Source organism: Trachinotus anak, unplaced genomic scaffold (genome assembly GCF_046630095.1).
Source record: "Trachinotus anak isolate AG129_WGS33_773 ecotype Australia unplaced genomic scaffold, CSIRO_AGI_Tana_v1 ptg000032l, whole genome shotgun sequence".
Lineage (NCBI taxonomy): Eukaryota > Metazoa > Chordata > Actinopteri > Carangiformes > Carangidae > Trachinotus > Trachinotus anak.
Window position 1 is genome coordinate 14,556,247 of NW_027273883.1, and position 23,806 is coordinate 14,580,052.

The window sequence follows — 23,806 nt, forward strand, 5'->3', positions numbered from 1 at the left end:
ACAACAATAAACTGATCATAAGTTTTGCCCATGAAGCCAAAGCCTTATGTAGCCTTTTCCTCTGCGTCATAGAACTGAAAAAAAGAAACTGAAGTCAGTGAGTGAGTCCCTGAATTTCCTGTCAGTGAGTGACACTGATGTACTGGGTGCTGTCTTCCTTCATCACTGTGAACATGAGAACTGTATTTTATTTGCGTGAACCCCATATACACGGTGCTTCTGCAAAAAATACTCAGTCTACCTTCAAAATGCGTAATAATCCACAGCTGAAAACAGTCCCTAATGAATGAACTGTTTTGTCCTGTTTCAGTAATATTTGCAAAAAACTACAGTGCAACCGTTTTTGAAAAAAAAAACAAAACAAAAAACTATATGTTTGTGACCCATTTTTTTTAAAGAGTTCCATCATCAACAGAGCAAATGACCCTGACTGCCACTAGGCAGTGTAGCACATTAACACATTGTTTGTTTTGGTGTTTTCATGGGACAGTAATAAAAATATAGAATAATGGTTTGTTGTTTTCCTTCCCTGTGTACTTAAAGTTTTGTTGCTTACTTAAAAAGTCTGAATGGGATCTAGAAAAGACACTTTTATCTTTAAAAAAAGCGATTTCATTTTAGTAACTTCTTTTACGCAACAGTAAACTTCAGTGTTGACAAGCGTGACATTTTCCAAAGGTGGCTGACTCATAAATCCAGAGCTTATCAAATAATATGACCCGAGGGTGTGAAAGCTAAGTTTTGCTCTTAATAGTTAGATAATAGTGATTTCTCATCAGGATGTGTAATCATACCCTGCAGCAGGACTGGTTACAACAGTTCATCAGGTGGTTGGAATGAAGTCTGATCTGAGTTGGTTCATATCTCTGAAGCATTAACGCTGTCATTGGTGACAGATTGCTTTTTCAAAGCCCACACTGTGTGTTTTTTGGCATGTTGAGGAGACAGGTATCGCCCAACCCTGGAAACAGAACTTTAGTCACAGCCCTGTGTTTTCTTTACCACTGTCAGTCTGTTTTGTTTTGTGTTGGTTCATACTGGGTAGCTCAGGAAAGCGGCAATGTGAGAATACCACACTGGGAATCGTGCTGTTTTTAGAAAAGACAGCCTCTTCCGTGCATTGAAATGTGAGGTGAAAACTGAGTGAATTTATTTACCCTGGACAGTGCCAGACCGTAGCTGGTACCGTCCCGGGTCAGGCAGTGCGAACAGATTTTTAAAATGAAATCATATATTTTCTTAGTTAAATCTGTTAAAGAGGACACTACACTATCACTCAGCGAAAATACAGTAGTCGAATCACATCGCTGTTGCTGAGATTACCTCAGAGGGGATTGTATTTCAGCTGTTGCAAAGCAGGTTTCCCACAACGACATTTCAAAGGCAACAAAAGATCCTGTAAACCCTGTAAACTAACCACAGGGACCCCAGCATCCCACAATGAGATGACCCCACAGTGTTATTGGGGCTGGGGGCTGTACTGATCTCAGATGGGTTGCCTCATTTACAAAAGTTTCCTTTGTGAGCCAATCAGCCACTGGGGATGCATGGGGGAAAAAAGCCTTTCAAACTGTGCCTGTGTCTTTGGAGAGTCCATTCACTTCAGAAACACGAAACCTAACTTGCACTGACTCACACCGTTCTGAAAAAATACTCCACAAGGCTTGAATTACTCATGATGCGGGCCGGCAAAGTCTGCAGTATCAAGACACATCATCATGCATCATCTTTTATTTATATGATTAGTAAAGTCAAAGCAGCAACCAGTTCAGGTTTAACCCCTTTGAAGGCTTTAAAATGCATCCAGTAGAGTACACAAAAAAACAGACTTTCACACAGGACAATACTCAGGAGGCTTTACTCGACTTTTGTCACTTCCTCTGACAACAAAGCAATTTAGGAAACGTGCAGCAAACACAAGCCTGGCCACACAGTCGCACAGGAAATGCACTGACTGTTTGAAGACAATAGAGGCTGAGCTGGGTGGGTTTACTGTCACAGAACGGGGCAGGACAATGCAAAGAGGCCTCAAACTGTTTAAAAAGACAACACACAACAGGTGTCCATCACACACAGATCTTTCAGCAGAGTTGGTTGAGCAACAGGCAATCAAGGTTTTATGCTAAGTTTTAGGCCTATTTATACTTTGATGACTGGTGTTCGCAGAAATGGAAGGGCCTTGATTATGACTGTGATTTCCCTCTTTTTTTTTTATAGTACTTTTAATGGTGTCATAAAATATTACTGCCAACTTAGACAGTAACAAGGATGTGAGATATACAAGTAATGCAATAATTAAGCAAATATATTTTAAGTGTGATATCAGTAGTGGATTCAACCAATGAGTCAGAGTATTTGGTAAAAACCCAACAAAAAAGCCACAACTAGGGTGTGAGGATAGACCAGATTCTGCTCCTATACTCACCTGACACCAGACACACCAGGCTCAGGTGTTTAACCATGCCGCTGTCAGAGCTACCTTCCAGGCCAGCCTATTTCTATGATAAGCACTACAAATCAAATATAAATCCACAGTTATTTCCATTTCATATTTTTATTGCGAATTCTAATTTCCCAGTGTCCACAGTGATGTATTTAGATTTCCTGCTTTGCCTGACCAACAGTCCAAAACCCAAAATATTCGGTTTATGAAGTGTAACAGAGAAAAGCCGCAAAGCCTCACATTCGATATGTTAAACCCTGAGAAATTTGACTTTTTTTTTTGAAAAATGATCAATCACCAAATTTGTTGCCAGTTACTGTACTGTTGATCGACTTATAATCAATGAATTGCTGTAGCTCTTCTGTATACTGTGCAATCCATTTTACCCCAGTTGTTGATATTCTTCTTCGGCCAATGCACAGTGAAGTATCCAGTAGAGTATACACAGATACTGTGCTCTGCGTTAAGATTTGAACAGTGTTTTGCTGCCTCAGGAATAGGATCAAGTCTAGAAATTGGGGTACCACTTGGGAATGTCAGGAGCAGCATTCCTATAAACAGAGCCTTGAGGTATGGAGTACCGAAGAGCAGGAGGTGAGGATATGAGAGTCTAATAACCACAGAGTTACCCATGACTCAGGCTGACTAAACACCTGGTCTCCACGATGAATCAGTGTGAACTACTACTAAAGCACGCCTATGTTACCTCTAGTAAACACTTGTTTCATTACGGTGAAGTAAGAAAGCACTGAGGTTAAAGGAAACTTCTCATTTCTACTGATTGGAGTGTATTTTTGTACAGCAGTCAGTAAATATCACTTAGACAGCGCGTCAGATTTGCGCTCACTGTGTCTAATTATCTCCACAGGACAGCGTGATGACAGCATCAGCAGTGAGAGCAGGCAGCGCAGGCATAGCGGAGAAGAGTCGCACAGTCCTAAAGCTGCCAACGGGTCCGCCATCAGACCGGCTTCAGTATCAAGCTCTTCATATGACAGTAATCTAGCCCTCCCCAAACTGGCATCAGAGGTCAATCAAGAGCTGCTGGCATCGGGTTCCGTGATCTTGCCAGGTAGGGGACGGGTGATGCTTTCATTTCCACCCATCAGCTTGTTTTATAGGTGACACATCCATATCAGAGCTGCCAAATTAAATAGTCCACTACATTGGCATAACACTGTCAAGCTTAAACACTCTCATGTTTGGTGTAGGAGGTGATAGCAGACTGTGATTGTTAAGTGCTGACCCCCTGCTGGCCTTCTCTCTTCCAGGAAACAGAGATCGCAGTGGGAGGGCAGTGCTGCAGGTGTGCACAAGAGCTCAGGTGTGGGCAGGTGAGAGTTGCACGGTCAATGACCTCACCTGTTTACTGGGCTACTACTACTCCACACTGCGGTAAGTCATACATACTTTGGTTTTATTTTATCTGTGTTAAGAATAACTCCAGTAACTTTTACACCTTTCCTTTACCACTGAGGTGACCGCAACAACTGTCTCGACAGAATTTATGAACACATTTTATATTTTCCCATAACACTGCTTAGAGCTTATGATGAATAAAAAAAGTGGTAAAATGACTGTATGTCATTTATAAGCAGTATATAAACCTAGAATAAATGGTTTATAACACACTATAACACACTATAATGTAGTCGTAAGCAGACACAAGGACGTTTTTAAGTCTTAATTAATGCACAGTATTTGTCAGTAATTATCATGTGTCCTATAAAGACCTGTTTTATATCTGTTTATTAAAGTCAAACTATGTTACAACTACATTATCATTTGTTATAAACCCTTTATTAAATGTTCATATACTGCTCATGAATGCTAAATATGGTAACTTTAAGTGCTGAAAAAGTTTTAAATAAAATAAATGTTTTAATAAAAGGCATTGTCAGTGAACTTGAGAATGAAAAGTTTTACAGGGTCTTTGTAGGCACGGCTAGATATTTGTTCATGCTTAGCTTTTGTAAAGGAATATAATACCTATATTCACCAAGGCTGCACAAAATAAACCTCTCAACCCAACTTCAAATGTCACAAAAGAGCCAAATACCTATACAGTGGCTAGCACCAATTTCTTAGCTGTCAGGATATAGTATTGTGCACAGTTAGCTGTTTGACGAAGGCAGCGCACTAACTTTAATGCTTCGGTTTCAGGAAAGAAAGGCGTCATCAAGGTCTAACTGTCGTAATAGACAGCAGGAGGCAGCAGCCTGTACCAGCTCTGTTGGCATCGCTGTCTGAACTGCAGGTGAGCCCGCAGTGCAAATATGTAATTACCCTCCAACACACCCAAAGAGTTTCCAGGCCCTGCTAAATCTGTTGTCCTCTGAGCTGTAACACAGTGTCTCTCTCTCGGAGTTAAAACACTGGGATTCCTTACACGTTTGCTTTTCTTCTGCCTCTCAGTCTCCGACACAGTGTAGTGTTTTTAAAAAGGGGGCACACCTTAAATTTGTAGTGACTCCACTTCCAAGACATTTTTGTGAAAAAGGCTGGCCTCAGGGCCCTTTTGGAGAAGCCTGTGCTTACTTGTCTGTTTTTAACCACACACTGGGAGTGGGTTGGCTGCAGCCGACTAACCAGAGACATATCATCATGTTATGATGATGAGTTGCTCTCTGATGTAAGGCTGATAATTCTGTAAACCACAACACATGCATTAGAAGTTACTTTAAATGCATATTGCACAGTATTTACCTGTTCTTCTCGGATATGTAGACGTCTTGTAAGTTTTATTTTCTTCATTTTAAGAGACTATAAAAAATGGCGTGTGCATGTTTTTCAGGCTTTGGTACCAAATGCACTTTACTCAGTTCTCTTCCTGGTGGACAAGGAGGCAGCAGCTAAACCTGAGCGTGACATCAGTGTGCAGGTAAAGAAAGACTTTTGTTATCAGATGGATAAGAGGTATCACAAATAAAGTTGATGTATTTGTGTTGCTGAATGCTAGATCTGAGTAGATGTGTAGCGTGAGAAGATTCAGATTTGATGGTTCCCCTCATCACTATAGGCCATGATGACAGAGATTAGAGGCGAGCAGGGATTGGACTATGGGTAGTTAAAGATACAGTAGAAGGAGAACAGGAGACACACGCTGACTGAGACCTCTGTGTGTGTGTTTATGTTTTTCTTTGTCTTGCCACAGACTGAGACACTGTTGTCTCTGAAGGCCCTGCTGAAACATATCGACCAAGCCCAGCTCACACGAGACTTGGAGGGCACCTTCCACTACGACCACAACCACTGGATCCACTTCAGACAGGTGGGTGTGACGGAGGCGGCTGCACCGTAGCCAACATACCGTGTTTGTAAACGCACTTCAGGGCTTGGCGAGGGTGGGGATTTCAGTTTACTGTTAGATGCTTGTTGTTCATAAGGGAAAAGAGGAAAATTATACTTGTTGCTGTTTTGCCAAGGTTCTGTATAATTACAAGAAATGGTTTCTGTGGGCCAGTTGAAACGTGATCAGTTTCAGATATGGAAATATGACTCTTGACACACCCCCTTTGCATTTCAGGCAGGGGATACTTCTCTCCTTTTCTCCAGAACAGCCTGCAGATTTTAAGCATCTCCAATGTTTTTTTGACACTGCTAATTATGCCCCTCCATCTCTCTCTCTCTTTTTCTCTCTTTCTTTCACAGAAAATCGAACCATTTGCCAGCAGTTGTAGCGCAGCCATCACCTCCCTCCAGGAGTCTATCAGCACACTGAGCAACAGCAGCAACCTGAAGACCTCAAAGGTCAGACCCAACCCTTGCGGGAAGCCTGGCCCCCTTGATTTATCTGTGTCTGCTTACACACAATAGCTCCCTGCTGGAGTAGACAGTTGAGGAGTTTGTTTTATGGTTAACTTCCATGATCTTTGTGCCATTGAGATCAATAACCTTGACAGGATTGTGTTTTGAGTTGAAAACATGGCAGATGATTCGCTTCATTTTGTGTTTAGATCCATAATAACTTCATATAATTTGTTTGCCTTTCAGGAGGTGTCTGAGGTGTTGGAGCAGCAGAGGCGTCTCATGAAGTGCGTGCTGGATGACACCCGTCTAAACAGACTGCGTCTAGAGGGAGGAACCGTCCTCGCCCGCATCAGGAAAGAAGAGGCCTGTGAGAATGAAAACTACAGGTACTGCAGGAAGAGTGATAATGAGTAGTGTCTGCGATGATTAAAAAAACAACTGCTCATAATAACCAAGTTTTATTTTTGTTCATTCAGAGATGCTGTAGACATGTTGAATGCACTGTACAACCAGGTAGATGAAGAGGTTCATAAGCTTGTGATCCTGTCCAACAAGTCTCAGAAACAGTTAGAGAGCCTGCTGGAGGTGCGCAGGTTTGAGGAGCAAACACAACAGGTGACCTCAGACTCTATATCTGTCCACATGTGCTGCAGATTTTCTCTGCTCTCAGTACAAAATTGGATAACAAACCCATCAAAACTCTCCCCTCTTTTCAGATCAAACTGTGGTTCAGTGTAGAGGGAGAGAAGCAACTTGTACCTTTGGAGTCGTTATCTCTGTCTGCAGCCAAAATTAAGGAGATGAGAGAGAGCTTGGACCAGTTTCTGGAGGAATCTGTGGTAAATAGTGCCACAATATAAACAAAATTTAAACCTATTCCTCGCATTAACGTCTAATTTTCAGTGCTAAATGAATTACCTTACCTTCATCCTGACAGCACCAACAGAGGCATGGCCTGCAGCTCGTGAAAGAGTCTCCGGAGTCTCTTCCAGGCTCGGCTCTCCTCGACTTTAAGCAGCATCTGGGATCCATCCTGAGCAGAGTGGAGCAGAGGAAGGCCCAGCTAGACATCCTAACCAACCTGCATGAGTTCTATGACTCGGTAAGTGTTAAAAAATCATGTCTGTGCTCTGGCCAAAGTTATGTTACAGTTTACATCTGCATTTTAGGATTCAGCATTTTCTTTAATTGGCTTTACTTATATTTGACTGTACTCTATTGATATATTACCATATTAATATCACTCTTTTAAATCTCTAGGCGAACCAGTGGATGGACCACTGTCAGGATTATTTCCATCACCTCAGCCTGGACAGTACAGGTGTCAGACTTTCTCAGTCTGTGGTTCAGATCCTGCAGGATTACTACACTGAGGCATCCAAGTTCTCAATGGACAACTTCAGCACCCTCAATGACATGGTGCTGTCCCTGGAGAGCCCCCAGCAGCTGCAGCAGTGGAATACAGTGTGGCACAAATGTCAGCAGACCAAACAGCAGCTGGAAGAGACTTTGGCCCGGGCCATGACGGCAGCACAAAGCTCCACAGCTGCTGATGCGACGCCTTCTTTAAAGACTGCAGAGAATCAGGTCGCCGCAGCAGAACAGCATGGCACTAATGGTTGTGTGCTTTTACCTGGGGCGATTGCTCCGTTGACTTTTGAGGATAACAAGCCTCAATCTGCGGGGCCTTTCTCCAAAAGCCCCTCCAGTTCAGTCTCCTCCTCCTCACACTTCACCTTCCCGCCCGACTGTGACAGCAAGCTGAGGCAGAGTCCGTCCATGTTTGACGACACTGACAGCGACTGCACCATTGACTCAACCATCTCCTGCCACTCGGAGCCCGTCTACTCCGGGGCCGCCCGCCTCCGCAAGCAGCCCATGAAGAAGATCATGAAGAAGACCATGAGCTATGAGCTGACACCGAGAGACAGTGGTCATTCGGATATCAGCCACATTCACGGCTATACTGGGGTGTACATCAAGGGTTTGGAGGTGGCGAATAATGTGTCTGCAGAGAAGAAGCTGCAGAGACCTGATGTGATGAGCCCTGCGTTAGGACGGAGCCGCAGCATGTCCACGCCCTCCAGGATTCATAACAGGTGTAGTGATGGAGACGGCAAGAAACAGAGCAGGTGAGGAGGGGAACCACTGATAATTCCTAGAAAATGGGACATTACTTTGTGTGTGTGTGTGTGTGTGTGTGTAAAAAAACAAGCACAATGTGCATGTATGTACAGAGCATGAAAGACATGACCAACTAAAGAGTGCAACCACCTTTTGCCCGCCTTCAAAATTGTCTTTATGAAACTGAAATTGTCTCAAATTGTTTCAGTGTTTTCTTGATTACCTGAAGTTAGATGGTATTATATTAATAGTTATACCAATGTACTGTATATGTCATCGAGAATATAATTAGTCTTACACCCTGTTATGTGTTTCTGGTCATCAGTAAAGTGCAGCACATCATGGATGAGATGATCTCCACAGAGAGGGAGTATGTGCGGTCTCTCAGCTACATCATTGAGCACTATTTCCCCGAGATGGAGCGGCTGGATTTGCCCCAGGACCTGCGGGGGAAGCGCAGCATCATTTTTGGGAATGTGGAGAAACTGTGGGACTTCCACAGTCAGTACTTCCTGAAGGAGCTGGAGTCCTGCGCCCACTCCCCGCTGTCCATCAGCAGCTGTTTTCTCAGACACGTGAGTCCACACAGTCAGTCAGTAAGTCGGTCACAGCGTTCCCTAAGGCAGCACACTGACAGCTTAAAAACAGCACTCAGGTCTGGTGGCTCTCATCGACAGCCACTGTAATAATGTGTTTGCCTGTAGTTAGTGACTTTTGTCAGCATCATAATGAGTGTAACTGATGGCAGAACACATACAATTACATTTACAGTCTCTTAGGAGCTGAATCATTCATAGCGTACTGAAATGTCAGCGTGCTTTTTACTATGTTCAGTGTTGTAACTTGTTAATCTTGTGCGCAGGAGGATCAGTTTGGAATGTATGCTCTGTACAGCAAGAATAAGCCCCAGTCCGACACTCTGCTCAGCAGCCATGGGAATGAATTCTTTAAGGTGCGTCTGAAAACTCTGGCTCTGGTTACATTCCTCAGTTGAGAGTGACACACATAATCACCGTCTTCAAAATGACATTTTGGAGAGTTGCCACTACAAAAACATTTCATATCATAAGGGAAAGAAGAAAGAAACTATTTTGCTGATACATAGTTTTTTCACCAGAGGGTACTGAAAAAAAAAAAATGTGAGAAAGATATGAACTGAGTGGCATATTTTACAGTTGAAAAATAACCAAGTTTAACACTTACTTAAATGAAATGTTTTCGTGTTCTAGTATTATTGAACTCTTTAATAGCAATATTCATATCGGCCTAAAATGTTTGGTATTGATCAGGCTCTAAAAAGTGGCCAAAACATGACAGTATACAAACAGAACAGACTACAGTTTGCATGACTCACCACATTTCTGACATTTGCAAAAGTAGCCCCACACTGTTACACTGTTAACAATAGTAATCCTCACTGTGCGTGTCTCCAGAATAAGCAGATGGAGCTCGGGGACAAGATGGACCTGGCGTCCTACCTGCTGAAGCCCATTCAGAGGATGAGTAAATATGCCCTGCTGCTGAAAGACCTGATTAAGGAGTGCAGTCATTCCCAGGAGCAGGAGCTGAGTGATCTACGCACCGCAGAGGAGCTGGTCAAGTTTCAGCTTCGCCACGGCAACGACCTGCTGGCTATGGATGCCATTCGGGGATGTGATGTAAGTAGTAATACATAAGCACAGAGCCATGTGCTGCCATGAGGAAATTTTTGTTGTCAGCATGAAAGCCAAGTGCCACTTAACATTATTGTAGGACAGTCTGGCAAGACAGAGGCCATTAAAAACTATTTTGGAGTTTGAGGTCATCTTGTTGTGTATACAGTAGAGTGAGGCTAGATCCCCATCAGGAATTGTATTGTTCTCTCTGACGCATGTGACCGGTCGTGTTTCCTCTCCAGGTGAACCTAAAAGAACAGGGTCAACTCCGCTGCCAGGATGAGTTCATAGTCTGGTGTGGACGGAGGAAATACCTCCGCCACGTCTTCTTGTTTGAAGACCTCATCCTCTTCAGCAAGACCAAGAAGATAGAAGGAGGATATGACATTTACATCTACAAACAGTCCTTCAAAGTAAGAATTTATTGTTTGAGGAGCCGTTTTTACAATGTTTGTGTAATGACAGTAAATTCAATGTTTTTTTGGGGGTTTTTAAAATTATTATTCTCTATTTTAGACAGCAGAGATAGGGATGACTGAAAATGTTGGTGACAGCGGCCTGCGTTTTGAGATCTGGTTCCGTCGGAGGAAGTCACAGGACACATTTATACTTCAAGCCAGCTCTGCAGAGGTCAAGGCTGTGTGGACGGCCATTATTGGCAAGATCCTGTGGAGGCAGGCGCTCAGAAACAGAGGTGTGTATGCTCTTTCAGATGATACAGTTTTACACAAGCTATTCCCTGCACAGATCTATAAAAAATAAAGTAAAAAATTCTGTCCAGGTTACATACACCTTTTATCAATAAAGAAATATATATATTTTTTGGACTCCAGAGTTGCGCATGCAGGAGATGGTTTCTATGGGGATTGGAAGCAAACCTTTCATGGACATCAAGCCTAGTGATGCAGCTATCAGTGACAGAGCCATTGACTATATAATGAAGGGGTCAGGTGAGCTGTTCTTGTACAACTGTCCTTCTCTTGCATTCACTTGGAATCACGCAGAGAATTTGGTGAAACCACAAAAACATGGCTCTTGCTTACAGAGGTTTTCATGCAAGTCGTATCAGGAGGATTTTGTTAAGTTAAAACCCCAGATGTAGTCTAAGTCATGCTGAATTTTAAGTGTCAATACAACCACAGTAAAATATTTTACATTGTCGTTCTTTCATGGTTTATCAGGGATGCTGTAAAAAAAAGATTCACACCTTAATTATCACTATGAAAAACCTCAAGAATTTTCATACCTTCCTGTCACTTTTCCACCGCCACATGATCTCACAGCTCACTGCGTTTCTCTCTGCTGGCAGAGTCCAGGACGAGAGCTTCCATCGCCGTGCCCTCGTTTGAGCACTGCACTTCGTTCAAGAGACCTCACTCCACCATCTCTAACAGCAGCACCTCCTCCTCCAGCAGCCAGTCGTCCTCCTCCCTGCTGGGCTCCCTCAATCTCCACCTGTGCTCCTCGCCCTCTCACCCACACACACATCCATACCCAATCACCACTGTTCCCTCCTTTGCCCAGTGGCCCTATGACTGCATAGAGGAGGACGAGCTGGAGCAGGACACTGGGAGCCAGCCCTCCATGAGTGAGTGGCTGTTTTCAGTTAGATATTGTATCTGTGTTTATTTTGATTATTAAAAATTGGTGAATGTTGAATACAGAAAAAATTCTGGGTGAAAATAAGATTTCATCTTATGTTTTCTTTGGGAGTACATAATCTGTAGCTCATTTGTGCATTCTCCTTATTTTTCTGTTCACAGTTTACTACGAAAAGTATTTTCTGAGCTGTCGGTGTTACACAAGAATATGATTTAATGTAAACAGCTGGAATCAGCATCATCTTACTGCATTAAACAACTTTTGAATGTGTGGGGAAATCAAATCTGGGTAAACAAAAAACAGTTTAATGAATTAAAATATATAAAAAATTGGCACTTATGAATAGAGGAAAACCCTTTACTGGCAGAATAAAAACAGATCGCCTCAAATTTATCTGAAATATTCACCTCCTCTAAGTTGATATTTACTCTGATTACAAAGTGCTTCATTAGACAATAAGAAAAGATAAATGAACCAATAAAATGATTCAAGTAAATGAAATATAGCCTTATCTGTAGCATTTTTTTTTTTACAGTAGGATTATTGTCTTTTTTTTGCTGCTACAACTAGGGGTCGCCAAAGTCCAAACATTTTAAATCTTACACATCAGAGCTTAAAGAATACATATAAGCCTTGACAAACTTGGTAGCTGCCCACTAAATGGAGCTCTTCATGGACGTCTGTTTTGCTTGATCCAGTAGTAAAATATTAACGTGCCTTCGTGTCTGTTGTGTCACAGTCACTGAGAGCTCAGAGACATCCTCCCAGTGCACCTCCAGCGACAGTGTAACAGGGCTCAGCACCCTCACCGTACCCAGTCATCCCAGCATTGTCATGGACTCCTACAACAACAACAACAACAACAATGACGACGGGCCCTCCTCTTTCCTCTGCTCCTCCACACCTCCCTCGTCCACAGCGTCTCCTTCGATATTCCAGAAAGATGAAGACCTCCAGCAGCAGGGCACCAAGTTCATCACAGCAGTGAGTGTTTGATTATCTTCTTTCTTATCTTCTCATACTGAAATGACCTGATGTTGTGCTACAGCTGACATTGTTTTGTGAGGGTTATTGTTAGATATTTTGGGAATTATTAAAGTGTAGCTGTGGTGACAGCCATTTATATCTTGTGGCTCTCTCTGAAGATCCTGTGTTTTGCTTGTATTTTTTTCTACCTGTGCTATTCCACTGACCATGGGTCAAGTGTGAGTGGTATCTGGGATGGTTAACCACATTAGGTGCTTCGCTTTTGATGATGATTCCATGATTGTCTAATTTTATATAGAAAGACATGTAATCTTTGCACAGATGTTTTGTAGTTATGTTTGTACCTTCACCTCTTCATTGCTCCTGTGATATTTTTATATCTAGCTTTTTATAAAGAGATTAAAATTATACTAATGATATACTATAATATTTCCCACTGATCCTGTGAGTCCCCTGAAGCCTGTCTAGTTATATGAAAAATTATGCCCAATATGTACTATACTAAGTCAGCTGCCAGTTTATTTGGTACTCCTCGACTTTTGTACTACTGTAGTCTGAAACAGCAGTCCTGCAGTAATTCTACGACTGCTGCGTTAGACTGCATTGGTTTCAGCCATTACTGTACCTGATAAACTGGTAACTAAATGCATATGTATACTGGTCCAGAGTCAAGAGCATTTCACTTTGGGAGTTCTTGTATAGTTTCATATAAATACATGTACTTTGAGTATTTATATTCCTCACACTTGTTTATTTTGTTTGGATAGATTTGTACATCTGGAAGCAAAACATCAAACGCAGTCATGTTATTTTTTAAGGTGTGAAGAAAACAAACTGATGCTGAAACGTATCAAAAATAGATAAATAAATAAATAAAATCTAAACTTATATCAGCATATCATTCTAAACTGCTCTTGCTTTCTGGGTGTTTTTTTTTTCCTTTTGCATTCACATACAAATAATGACACGGATAGTGAAAGAAGGATTTTATCACTTTCAAAAAAGTTATTTGTCTAAAGAATACCAGAGCCAAGAGCATATATGATCTTAAAGACTGATTATATCCCCAATTTCACTACTGTGATGTTTACCGTGGACAGACAGCAGAGGATATTTTATGGTGTGAAAAGGTTTGAAGTCTCTCACCTCCTGATGAATGCGGAGACCAAGACTGGTCTGACTAGCAAATGTTAACCAGTGCAGGGAAAGTAATTATTTATATGATCTGGTATATTTTAAAAATGTACCTCCGACTTTGAGAAGCTAAAGACAAGTGGGAGAGAATAGTTTGACTCACAACCTTTTTGCTGTTTTGTTTTTGCCAGAGCAAGACCTCTCATGTAGCAGTAGGCCTCTCTACTGTGGTCTGACTCAGAGCTGGGGGGTTTTAGCTCAGTAAGTAAGTCTGGTGTCACCAGAGTGGACATGTGTGTTGTTTCATTCCCAAATCTCATTAACAAGCGTAAGGTGCCGCCTCTGAATACTAATCTGTGTGATAATGTGCTTTGGTGCCTGTGCTGTGTGCTGCATGGCCGTGTATCCTGGTGGGCTCGGGGGGTTTTCATCCTGACGAGTGGTTTGTTTTGTAAACTTCTTCCTCTTCTTCGTGGGTTTCCTCCTCCTCTTCTTTCCCTCTGTGCATCCGTTTTGACATGTTGGTGAAATGTGTGTCACATCTTTTAAGAGTTTTATGTATGTTTAAACATGCATGTTTGTTTTTTGGAATGCAGTTTGGGTTCGATTTTGAGTTTTGTGTTTTTAACAAACTTGTCATTTTTATTATATGAATATGAATTTCAGACACAAATGCATAATATGTTTTAAAAATATATTATAGCAAACAACAGTATTAAATTGTATGACCAGGACAGTGGAATATATAGAGCCAGCTGTCTCGTCTGTAGTTAGATTTAAGCAAATTGAAAGTGAAGTTGAAGTCCTTACTTATGTAAGCATTAACTTACTTATGGCAGCATTAACAGAGTCAAGGGAAAAAAACTTTCTTTGAAGTCAAAATGTGAGCATATATACAATCATTCAATCATACAGTCATATTATACTGTTATTATTTTTGTTTTGACTAGATTACTGTGCCATTTACAAATGGAAAGAACCTTTACCACTAACTGGAGCTTGAATAATGTGTAGAGTATTTCTTCTTTAGAAGTAAGACTGGAATAAAATGCAACAGGAGAGATTTCAGGAGGGTTATTTTACTGAGAAATTGAATTTATTGAGTTGCTTTAAATGTACGACACAAAATGCATCATACATTTACAGCAACAACTTCACTTGTTGCTGTAAATGTATGACACACTTTTAACCAGTAGGATCCTAAGGAGGATCATTACAGTCTTACTCAGAAAAGATCTTTGCTCCTTTATATCTTTTCAATAAAGGTTTAGGCATAAGTATTTTTTGTGTATTTTTAACAGCTTTCTCACATTTTGACTTTAAAGAAATACATGTTTTTTTTCCCTTGACTCTGTTATTGATGCCAAACTAGAGCAATGAAAACTATGTTTGAAAACCACTGGTTTAAGATAATAACTAATATAATAACACCAGAAGTTGGATGTGGCTTTTGATTGTCCATAACACATTTCTTTATCTTGCAAGAAACGCTGACCAGTCATTACTGAAATATTTAGGAATTTAGGGTAACCCTAACCCTAACCCTAACAATGAAATGTGTAATGCCATTTTACATCCTAAAAAGGTGTTTAAAATGGATCTTCATTTGACTGATATTCTTAATATTGCATGGCGCTTGCTCGTTGTGGGAACTGTTGGGTTTTTTCTCTGTAACAATGTAAGGTCTTGACCGTACCCTGTAAAGTGCCTTGAGATAATGTATATTATGATTTGGCGCTATACAAATAAAATTGAATTGAATTGAATTGAAAATATGTTGAGTGCATAATGTGTTGAACTTTATTTTTCTAAAATCTATTCCTGTTTTTTCCCCTTTCCTTCTTCATAGCTGTGAAGGCCTAAGACTGAAAGCTACACGATGCCACAGCAGTTTGTTTATCAGGACGAGGCCATGAAAATACCAGGAGTCCAGCTTTGGAACACTAAGACTTTAACGGATGAAGCTCAACTATTATATGACAATTGTCAGACATTACTGTCAGACAATACTGTAAATTGGAAATTGACACACAATACACACAGTCATGATGGTACGTCAGTGGCCTGTACATTTGTTTGAATTAATTAGGTATGAATCAATGTTTATATTGTAGATGAGTTTTTTTTATTATGTATTTTGCAAAACAAACAAAAAGAATAGCAGGCAGATCCATACAGGCAATGTTGTACTGTCATATTTCTTTTGTTGCCAGTCCTGTGTTATGACAAGTTTGTACAGATGATTAAAATGCATAAAAGATGTTGTTGTATTCATGTTTTTGCCATAGTAAGGTTTAACATTAAATGAAGTATTTCCATCAGCGGCTAATGTCTGCATAATTTGCAAACCAAAGGCAAAACTGTAACACGTAAGTATTTCACAGTTCAGTTAAGGCTTCTGTAAGTGAAACCTGCAAAAAGTGAGGGCACTTAAAAAAAAAAGAAAAAAAGTAGCAGATATTTCCACTGATAAACAAAGCTCAAGCGTAAAACCACACACACGCAGACCCCTGTAGATGAACAGAGCTGCACTTGGAGGCCCACTGCTACCGTTAAAGAGATTCAGAGTTGAGGGGGACAGAGTGAGGTTTCTTTCGCAGGAGAGAAGTTCACATTTGTTGACCACAATTCCTGTGTTATCAGTCTGAGTCAAACATCAGACACAGACCACAGCCCAGGCTTTTCAGCATGGGTTTCAGCTCCAACACAGGCAATCGAGACAGAACCGAAAGCCACACATGATACAAAAAAAAAGGTTTGCTGATGCGGTGGTTTTACTTCGTTTAAGCACTCATTTATAGCCCTTTGGTTCTCTATATACAAACAACTAATTTAAAGTATAAAATTCTCAAATTTCTTCTTAAATACTGTCTAAAGCTTGATCATGATGACTTGGTACGTTTCTCTTTAGAGAACCAGAAGCAGAGGATTGCAGAGAGGAAAACCTCAAGCCCCAGCACACAAAGTGCCATTACCTCCATCTGTGAGAAACAAAGATCATGCATGAAAAAATAAACATGAATTCTACAGTAGCAAATATAACTAAATAGCTACTACGAAACAAGCCCTAGTGTTTCATTTTGTTAGATTTGCATGCTCTTACCCTCAAATGTGATTCATTTTCTGGGTTCCAGTGAGCCAGGTCAACACTTATCAGACAGGCTGCAACCCCAGCTACAGCAATACAGCCACAGTTAACCCCATAGGACAGCTGTAGGAGAAGTCACACAATAATCTTTAAACTAGTGGTCACCTTCATCAGCTATAATGTATTTTTCTCAGGCTTCCTGAGTTGTACTTACAGGCAGTAATGCTGGATATTTGAGCAGCAGGCTGGAAACAATTCCAGCAATGAAGAACTGCACACAGGAGAGTTGACTTAAAACATCAGCACATTTTCACATTGTTTGACTCGATTCACACAAAACCATATAGTTTTATCTTTTTTGCTCAATGCATGGTTTCTATGATTTAGTTTTTGTTTGAGCAGAGACGTACCAGTGCTCCAGTCAGGTGGGAAACTCTGAACAGAGTGAAAAGGGACTGTGTCATCTCCTGGGTTATAGCAAAAAGAATTCCCACTCCAACACTGAGGAAACCGCTCACCATCTGCAGAGACTGACAGAAGAACAGATGAAAACAACAAAAAAAAAAAAAGATTAAATTCTGTTCATATTTGCTGTAAATATTGTGAGATTAATTTATCATCTCAGCTTCATCTCAAGAAGAAAAAACGAGATTGAGACATTCACACATTGTGCAGAGCTGTGCTGCAACAGCAAATGCTTGGTTGAAGGCTTTTGTGGCATTCCACCAGAGGAAGGGCACATATACTGACATGAATTCATGCTTGAAAGTGCAAATACACGAATGCCTTAATGCAACAATGATACATTTAATTGAAGACAATGAAGGGAACATGATCATAGTTCTCCTTGCATTCATTTGTGTATTTCACTTTGATTTAGAAATACATGAGCTGAGAACATTCTCATTGTATTTAACTGAAATTGTTTTGCATGCACGACTCTGTGCACAGGTTTATGCCAGTTTATGTATCCTTACTATACAAGTGTTACAGTAATAAACGCCATGGGCATGGAAAAAAATATATCAGATAAACTTCATCTGGAAATGCTGCCTTCATGTCAGACATTCATCATATTCAACTCATCAAATTCAAAAGTTGTTTCATGAGGAATGTATTTTTTTTAATTAGTCATGTTTTATCGCTCATGTCCCTCGGTTCCTGTTTGTTGTAAATTAGTTATCTGCGTAGTCATGTAACTATTTGTTCCTTATTCATGTAGGCTAGGTCTTACTTGTGAAAGAGATAAAATTCACAGTATTAGACGATCGTGAGAAATGTTAGCATTTCCAGTGCAACTAAACATTTCCTGCAGCAGCCCGGATTTGCACAAATGGTACATGTTATTTTGGACACAACTCTCTTTTACAGCACCTCTAACCTGTTTGTGATACCTAGCATGTATTATGTTGTGCATATTTTTGAATTAAACAACATAGTCACATGAAGGAACGAGGAAAAGACTGTGATCGGCAATGTCTGTACTTCTGCAAAGTAAAATATACACAAAGCAGTAATCTATGAGAAAATCTTAGTCCCTTCTTTCTGTATACAATTTTGACTGTGCACAATTTTGCTGCAACTTGCAACGAACTATGAAGCAATACACATACACTCATGCTAAATTTAAGGCTGACCTGGTTACAATCGTATTATCACATTAAACTGTTAAATATCATATTATATGATGCAATCAAAACTCACATTAATGTCACAGTAGGAATATCTTATATCTTATGAGATTCATCTGGCAAATTGTGTACAATTTCGGCACCTTTTCAGAGATACAGTATATAGAAGGGGAGCTGGACTTACATGAGAACCTAATGATATATGCCATATATCCAATATCCTGCTCTGATAGACCCTGAGGACTAAGACAGTCTCTTCCCCCACACTCTTCCTGAGGAGCAGCATTTGCCGTCAGTGTATGAATGTTTGTGTGTGCACACGCACGTGGGTTTTTGTTTTGGGGAAAAGGTGCTAGAGAATCCAACCCACTTGCCATACAAATGGGATTTTAAAGATTAATGTTTGTTTATGATTTATTCAATATAGAGATGCATGATCTTTATGGAGCTCACTCTGGCCAAACAAACATATGAAACTGTCAAATAATGTAAAAACTCTTAACTTGGGGTCGTCAGAATTTGACGAGCTGTTTTAACACTCTTACCCCCAGCACAGCGGGCTGCTTCTGCATCAGGTCATGCAGCGGCCCTTTGTCTTCTGGAACAAGCTCTGTAGCCTGGTAATGTTGTACCACGGGCTGCTCTCTTCTGTCGGGTCTCTGTGGCTCCTCATCGACACCATGGATATCCATGTCAATATCAGCACAGGCCATGCTGCTGTGTAAACAAGGTGGATGAGATATTAGAAATACCAGACTAATACAAAGTCACTACAAAGCACAGTAAACATCCAAACAATCAAAGAGTATTCTCAATTAAATATTAAATGAGGTAAGATGTTTTGTTTTTTAATGGTTTATTGTAGATGAAAGAGAGAGATTAGAGATTTAAATATTTGTAGGTATTTAAAGATTTATATGTTTGTGGTCCGGTGAACAATCATAATTTAAAGGTATATAATGGTGCTTCACTGGCTTTGAAAGGTTACGAAATATACAGAGCAGGTTGTTTTTCATTAAACTTGATAAAAATTAATTCTATTTTAACACTACATAATAATTATCACAAATTCATCCTGTTTAACTTCTTTTCTACTAGATGCGAAACAAAATTATTTGCAAAATTTTAGTGAGTCTACAATTTAATATTTAACATACATGCATAAAACTTAAATAACCTATAAAACACATTTATAGAGAGAATTTAAGATGACTGCAAATTCATATTCTGTACTGGAAATACGTATAACAAAGCTTCTTTTAGTGTGATTCAGTAGAGATTGGGATTCTTACCACGTTTGGCTTGAGCGGTATCTTTCTCACCCTCTGTATCTGTCTTTAGCAAATGTCTCGTTCTTTAGGCATTTTCACTTCCCTGCGCAGACTTTGAAATATGAAGTCATCTCACACCTTGACTTCCTCACTCTGCTGGGTCTCTTCAGTAATACTATGTTCACTCCTAAGTGCCTCATTACTATAAGTTGTATCTCATGGTATTTTTAATCTAACAAAAGCACTCTTCTTTAAATTTATGAATAGAACTAAGTTAAAATATTAGGTCTTTACAGTTTTGAATGTTTGTCTAATCAGTCTACGCACAAGCATTTGGGTTTTTGTTTTTTTTTGGTTTTCATGCTTGTGTGTGTGTGTGTGTGTGTGTGTGTGTGTGTGAGAGAGAGAGAGAGAGAGAGAGAGAGAGAGAGAAGGGTGGGGGACGGAGAGAGAGTGAGAAACAAAGATAACTGGCGTGTCAAGTAATTTCCTTTTCAAACGTATTTGACGAAGCTGAGAATTTCACTTCTGAATCAAGTTAAGAGAAGAAAAATAAAAGGTAAGTTACTGAAACCCTCAGAAACAGATCACCGGTGATTCAAACTGCTTTACCGTCTTTTGCACTGATCTTGTTCACAGGAGAATGAAGAAGACATTTGTGTGTAATGAATCGATGATCATCACTATTCCCATTGGGAATCTCAGGGACACTGGAGCGGGTCCACTGATGCCTGAAAAATTCCACTGTGTGTTCAAAGATTCCTACAAGGTCTTTGTTGTTAAGGGAAAACCTAAACCTCTTGGAGTAAGTTGAATTGTTTCCTACACAGGTAGAAATGTGTGGCACTGTGCAAATAAAATCACACACAAATGAAGCAGTATTGTTATATAGTATTTTCTGTTTATTTATTTCTCTTTTTTTATAAGGCAGCCCAAGCCACAGCTGGTGTGTTTCTTTGCACTCTTGGTCTGGTTTTCATACACCCTTTAACCATGATCTACGCTCTACCTAGCATTCTGGTAAATACAGTGCCAAAGAATACTGAGAAACTTCTATTCTGGATGATTCTTTGAAGAATTTGAATTTGTAGCAAAAATAAAATTACACATAAACTATTTTATGTTATATCTCTACTGTTACTGTTACTTAACACTGGGCAAATGTGCTTATACATCCTTTTTCTGCTGCCATGCTTCTTAGCTCATCTTCTTTTATTATTACACAGTATTTGGAAATGATTATTATATTTCTATGTAAAATAACTGATGGTTTTTATCATTATCTTAGTTTGTGGTCTCTGGTATGGTTTCCTACGCTGCAGGTCAAATTCCCAACATGCATGTGGTGAGTAATCTACAATAAAATAAAGATCTTCTTTGCAAGTGAAAAACCCAACACCCAACTTGCTCTTTTAGACAAATTTTGATAGCAAAGACAAAATAGTTGATTCTTTAACTACAACTTAATAACAAAGAGTTAAAATGATGGCATATGTTGATTATTGTAAAGTAAACATTATAAAGTAGCATATGTTTTTCAATGTTTTTATTGTCATTGATATGATATGTCAGAATAGCCTTTAGTATTCTTAAAAAGATGAACTCAGAGTGAATGCAGTAACTTCATAATAATAATAATAATAATAACAATAATAACAATAATAACAACAATCAAGATGAGTCTGACCCTAGTTCGCCAAAAAATGAAATTAATCTCTTTTTAGTAACACTGAGCACTGTTATTGTGGTTGAAGCTCAACTGTTGGTTTGATCACTGACTTACATGAGCAGCGCACTGACCCCGACATCGCTGCCAAAATGGTTTTCTGTGTTGAGATAAATATCTGTTGAATGCAACCTACTGTCTTTTCCAGGCAAAGCTGTCATTCTCTCTGAACATTATCAGCTTCTTCTGGTCTATTGCGGCATTTTCTATCAGCATGATCCACTTCATTGAATTTCCACATGGATATTATCGCCCAACATCCCATTCTCTCATGGTAAAGAAATCATCCAGTTTTGTTATCGTAAAAGAAAACACCATTATTGTTTACTGAGTCACCAATTCAAAAAATTCAATACAAATCTCATGTGTGTCCACTTCCACTAATCTCTTAACTTTTTCATAGGCTGCTCGAGGAGTCAGCGGATTGATTATGAGTCTGCTGGTTGTTGAAAATTTATTAGCCCTATTCTTGATCTACTGGTTAAGTAAAGCCATATGCAGACAAGACTTCAACACTTTGGTATGTTATTTTCTTTTCAGCTACATATATTATGGAATAAACTATTGTGTAAATAATAATAGTTTTTTCTTTTTCTGCAGCCCATCATACTGCTTAAACGGGCAGACTGAATTTAAAGGCTTGATGGAGCTCACCAATGCAAAGACTAAATCAAACTACCATATCTATACACAAACTTTGAACTTCCTAATTTTATCAACAGTGCATAGCGGCCTATCAGTGTCATTTATCACCTATACAAAGAATGGGAAGGTTATTATCATTTTTGATTTAGAGGCAGTTGATAGTATGCACAGAGTGATTGCATTTGATTGCATGTGTTAGCTATTTTTTTTTGTACAATTCCCTGTTTATATTGCCTTTTTGCATAATTTTATAACAGTTGTCATATTCATGTAAACAGAAAAAAATAGATGTTGATTTCTGCAGAAAGCTGTATTGTGAAATTGTGAAAACAAGCTACATTTTCCCTTTGGCTCTGTATTTCATTTCTCACTGTAGATTGATTATTGATTGTTATGATTGCCTATCAGCTGGCTTGATTCTGTGGCTATTTAACATATATCAAACATTGAGGAATTTAAATCACAATTATGTCTTTTATTTTGCTAAAAGTTACAAAGACTTTAGAATTTCAGTGATACACCGGGGATTAAGTTCACTTTGACAACTGCAATGTGTGAATATTATAAAACTTGATTTTATGTTTTAATTGTATTTAAAGCCTGGCTCCTAATAAAAACCTTGATATTGTGTGTTATTCTGCATTATTTTGTGTCTTTTGTGGGTTATTCTGGACTGTTCTTATCTCATTTTCAAAAATAAAGGCGAGGTTTTTGCTACCAGGACTCCTGGTCATTATTATCCATGACTTTTAACTTTTTTTTTTATACCTGTTATTCTGCTGCCTGTCAAGCACTTTTTAACTTTGTTTTGAACATATGTATAAAGCTAATTATTTACTTTATTTATGGTTAATTTATTTTCTTATGGAGCTGAAACAACACTCCTCTATTGTAGACACTGCGCAACTATAAGAAATTAAACAGACCTTCTTTGAAGAGCAGCAACATGTGCAAATGATGATTAAACAAAGACTTAATGTTTTCTATGATTAATAAAAATACATTTTATTGTGGTACACTTCCGACTAACTATATTACTCTATACATATTCTATTTGATAATATAGTATATACATATTTTATGTAATCTATAATAGATAAGAGATTAGGGTGCAAAAAACGGGTGGGAGCATATAACATTTGCATCAGAAACATTTAGGAGAGATTGTGACACTTTTTGTTCCACTACCAAAATATAAAACTTAATGTGACTGAAATTCATATGGGGAGATTATGTGTGAAGGAACTTTACATGCAGATTTCTCTTCACACCCAGAAATAACATCAACAGTAAATATTGGCTCCATGGGGGTCTGACTTTTGTTGCTGCTCTTGGTGGAAAACGCCAGGGACTTACTGTGTGTTTCTGGTGTAGGTGTCATGTGAAGCCATGAGCGCCCACAGGAGGGAGATAAGCGCACACCAAGTCATGTAAATTTAGCTTTTGTGAAATGTGTAGGCTACTCTAGGAAACACATTCATTTGAGATAAAAAAAATAAAAAAAAAAAGTACTGAGTTCAAGCTTACAAAACACATGGGCAAAAATGTTTTAAGCATGAGGTTATGCGGCCTGGGGTTGATGTAGAAGTCAGCCTCTGCCTGTATGTCACGGTTAAAAGTCTTTGCTCGGAGGTCACGCCATAAACAATCATAGCAGCACATGATGGAGGAGCATGTGGACTCTTCCGCTTTGGGACACGCCCAGCTCACATGCACACCAATCAAAATCAGAAGTGAACAATCTCTCTCT

At 39.5% G+C, this 23,806-nt stretch overlaps 3 protein-coding genes across 9 annotated transcripts in view; 2 read left to right on the forward strand and 1 right to left on the reverse strand.

Moving 5' to 3' along the window:
• Positions 1–16,013, forward strand: part of LOC139612742 (pleckstrin homology domain-containing family G member 4B) — a 30,105-nt gene extending 14,092 nt beyond the window's left edge. For 2 of the 4 annotated variants that reach the window (XM_071468666.1, XM_071468669.1), the window contains exons 4-24: positions 3,312–3,515; positions 3,715–3,838; positions 4,607–4,700; positions 5,238–5,324; positions 5,598–5,714; positions 6,095–6,193; positions 6,437–6,579; positions 6,670–6,808; positions 6,910–7,032; positions 7,131–7,295; positions 7,454–8,325; positions 8,643–8,892; positions 9,180–9,269; positions 9,751–9,975; positions 10,215–10,385; positions 10,489–10,666; positions 10,806–10,922; positions 11,282–11,560; positions 12,314–12,558; positions 13,887–13,956; positions 15,545–16,013. In XM_071468666.1, the coding sequence (XP_071324767.1) occupies positions 3,312–3,515; positions 3,715–3,838; positions 4,607–4,700; positions 5,238–5,324; positions 5,598–5,714; positions 6,095–6,193; positions 6,437–6,579; positions 6,670–6,808; positions 6,910–7,032; positions 7,131–7,295; positions 7,454–8,325; positions 8,643–8,892; positions 9,180–9,269; positions 9,751–9,975; positions 10,215–10,385; positions 10,489–10,666; positions 10,806–10,922; positions 11,282–11,560; positions 12,314–12,558; positions 13,887–13,931 (3,767 nt within the window). In that variant the 3' untranslated portion in view covers positions 13,932–13,956; positions 15,545–16,013. Of the gene's footprint in view, positions 1–3,311; positions 3,516–3,714; positions 3,839–4,606; positions 4,701–5,237; positions 5,325–5,597; positions 5,715–6,094; positions 6,194–6,436; positions 6,580–6,669; positions 6,809–6,909; positions 7,033–7,130; positions 7,296–7,453; positions 8,326–8,642; positions 8,893–9,179; positions 9,270–9,750; positions 9,976–10,214; positions 10,386–10,488; positions 10,667–10,805; positions 10,923–11,281; positions 11,561–12,313; positions 12,559–13,886; positions 13,961–15,544 lie in introns of all 4 variants that reach the window. The other 2 variants (XM_071468667.1, XM_071468668.1) reach the window with 2 other exon arrangements.
• Positions 16,014–16,158: 145 nt separating this feature from the next.
• On the reverse strand, positions 16,159–23,708 carry LOC139612744 (uncharacterized). Of its 4 annotated transcripts, none has more exons than XM_071468671.1 (6): positions 23,584–23,708; positions 18,960–19,131; positions 17,194–17,313; positions 16,998–17,054; positions 16,799–16,906; positions 16,159–16,676 (listed from the first exon to the last, which is right to left on the reverse strand). In XM_071468671.1, exons 1-6 carry the CDS (start codon positions 23,706–23,708, stop codon positions 16,578–16,580), a joined length of 681 nt encoding a protein of 226 aa, XP_071324772.1. In that variant the 3' UTR covers positions 16,159–16,577. The 4 variants fall into 4 exon arrangements, with proteins under 4 accessions (XP_071324772.1, XP_071324773.1, XP_071324775.1 ...); XM_071468672.1 differs by lacking the exon at positions 23,584–23,708 and adding an exon at positions 23,413–23,555; XM_071468674.1 differs by lacking the exon at positions 23,584–23,708 and adding an exon at positions 19,707–19,884 and having other exon boundaries at positions 18,960–19,128.
• On the forward strand, positions 20,125–22,691 carry LOC139612746 (membrane-spanning 4-domains subfamily A member 4A). The gene is made up of 7 exons (XM_071468675.1): positions 20,125–20,244; positions 20,325–20,490; positions 20,613–20,705; positions 20,974–21,030; positions 21,560–21,685; positions 21,815–21,931; positions 22,012–22,691. Exons 2-7 carry the CDS (start codon positions 20,329–20,331, stop codon positions 22,039–22,041), a joined length of 585 nt encoding a protein of 194 aa, XP_071324776.1. The 5' UTR covers positions 20,125–20,244; positions 20,325–20,328; the 3' UTR covers positions 22,042–22,691.
• Positions 23,709–23,806: the final 98 nt, after the last annotated feature.

Bases quoted from the DNA above. Each gene is read 5' to 3' on its own strand.
- LOC139612744 (XM_071468671.1), bottom strand. From the start codon at position 23,708: ATGATTGTTTATGGCGTGACCTCCGAGCAAAGACTTTTAACCGTGACA. The intron at 17,314-18,959 runs GTAAGAGTGTTA...TTCTTCTGTCAG, and splicing joins AGCAGCCCGCTGTGCTGGGG to TCTCTGCAGATGGTGAGCGG. The intron at 16,677-16,798 runs GTAAGAGCATGC...TGTTTCTCACAG, and splicing joins AAAATGAATCACATTTGAGG to ATGGAGGTAATGGCACTTTG.
- LOC139612746 (XM_071468675.1), top strand. From the start codon at position 20,329: ATGAAGAAGACATTTGTGTGTAATGAATCGATGATCATCACTATTCCC. The intron at 20,491-20,612 runs GTAAGTTGAATT...TTTTTTTATAAG, and splicing joins GAAAACCTAAACCTCTTGGA to GCAGCCCAAGCCACAGCTGG. The intron at 20,706-20,973 runs GTAAATACAGTG...TCATTATCTTAG, and splicing joins ACGCTCTACCTAGCATTCTG to TTTGTGGTCTCTGGTATGGT.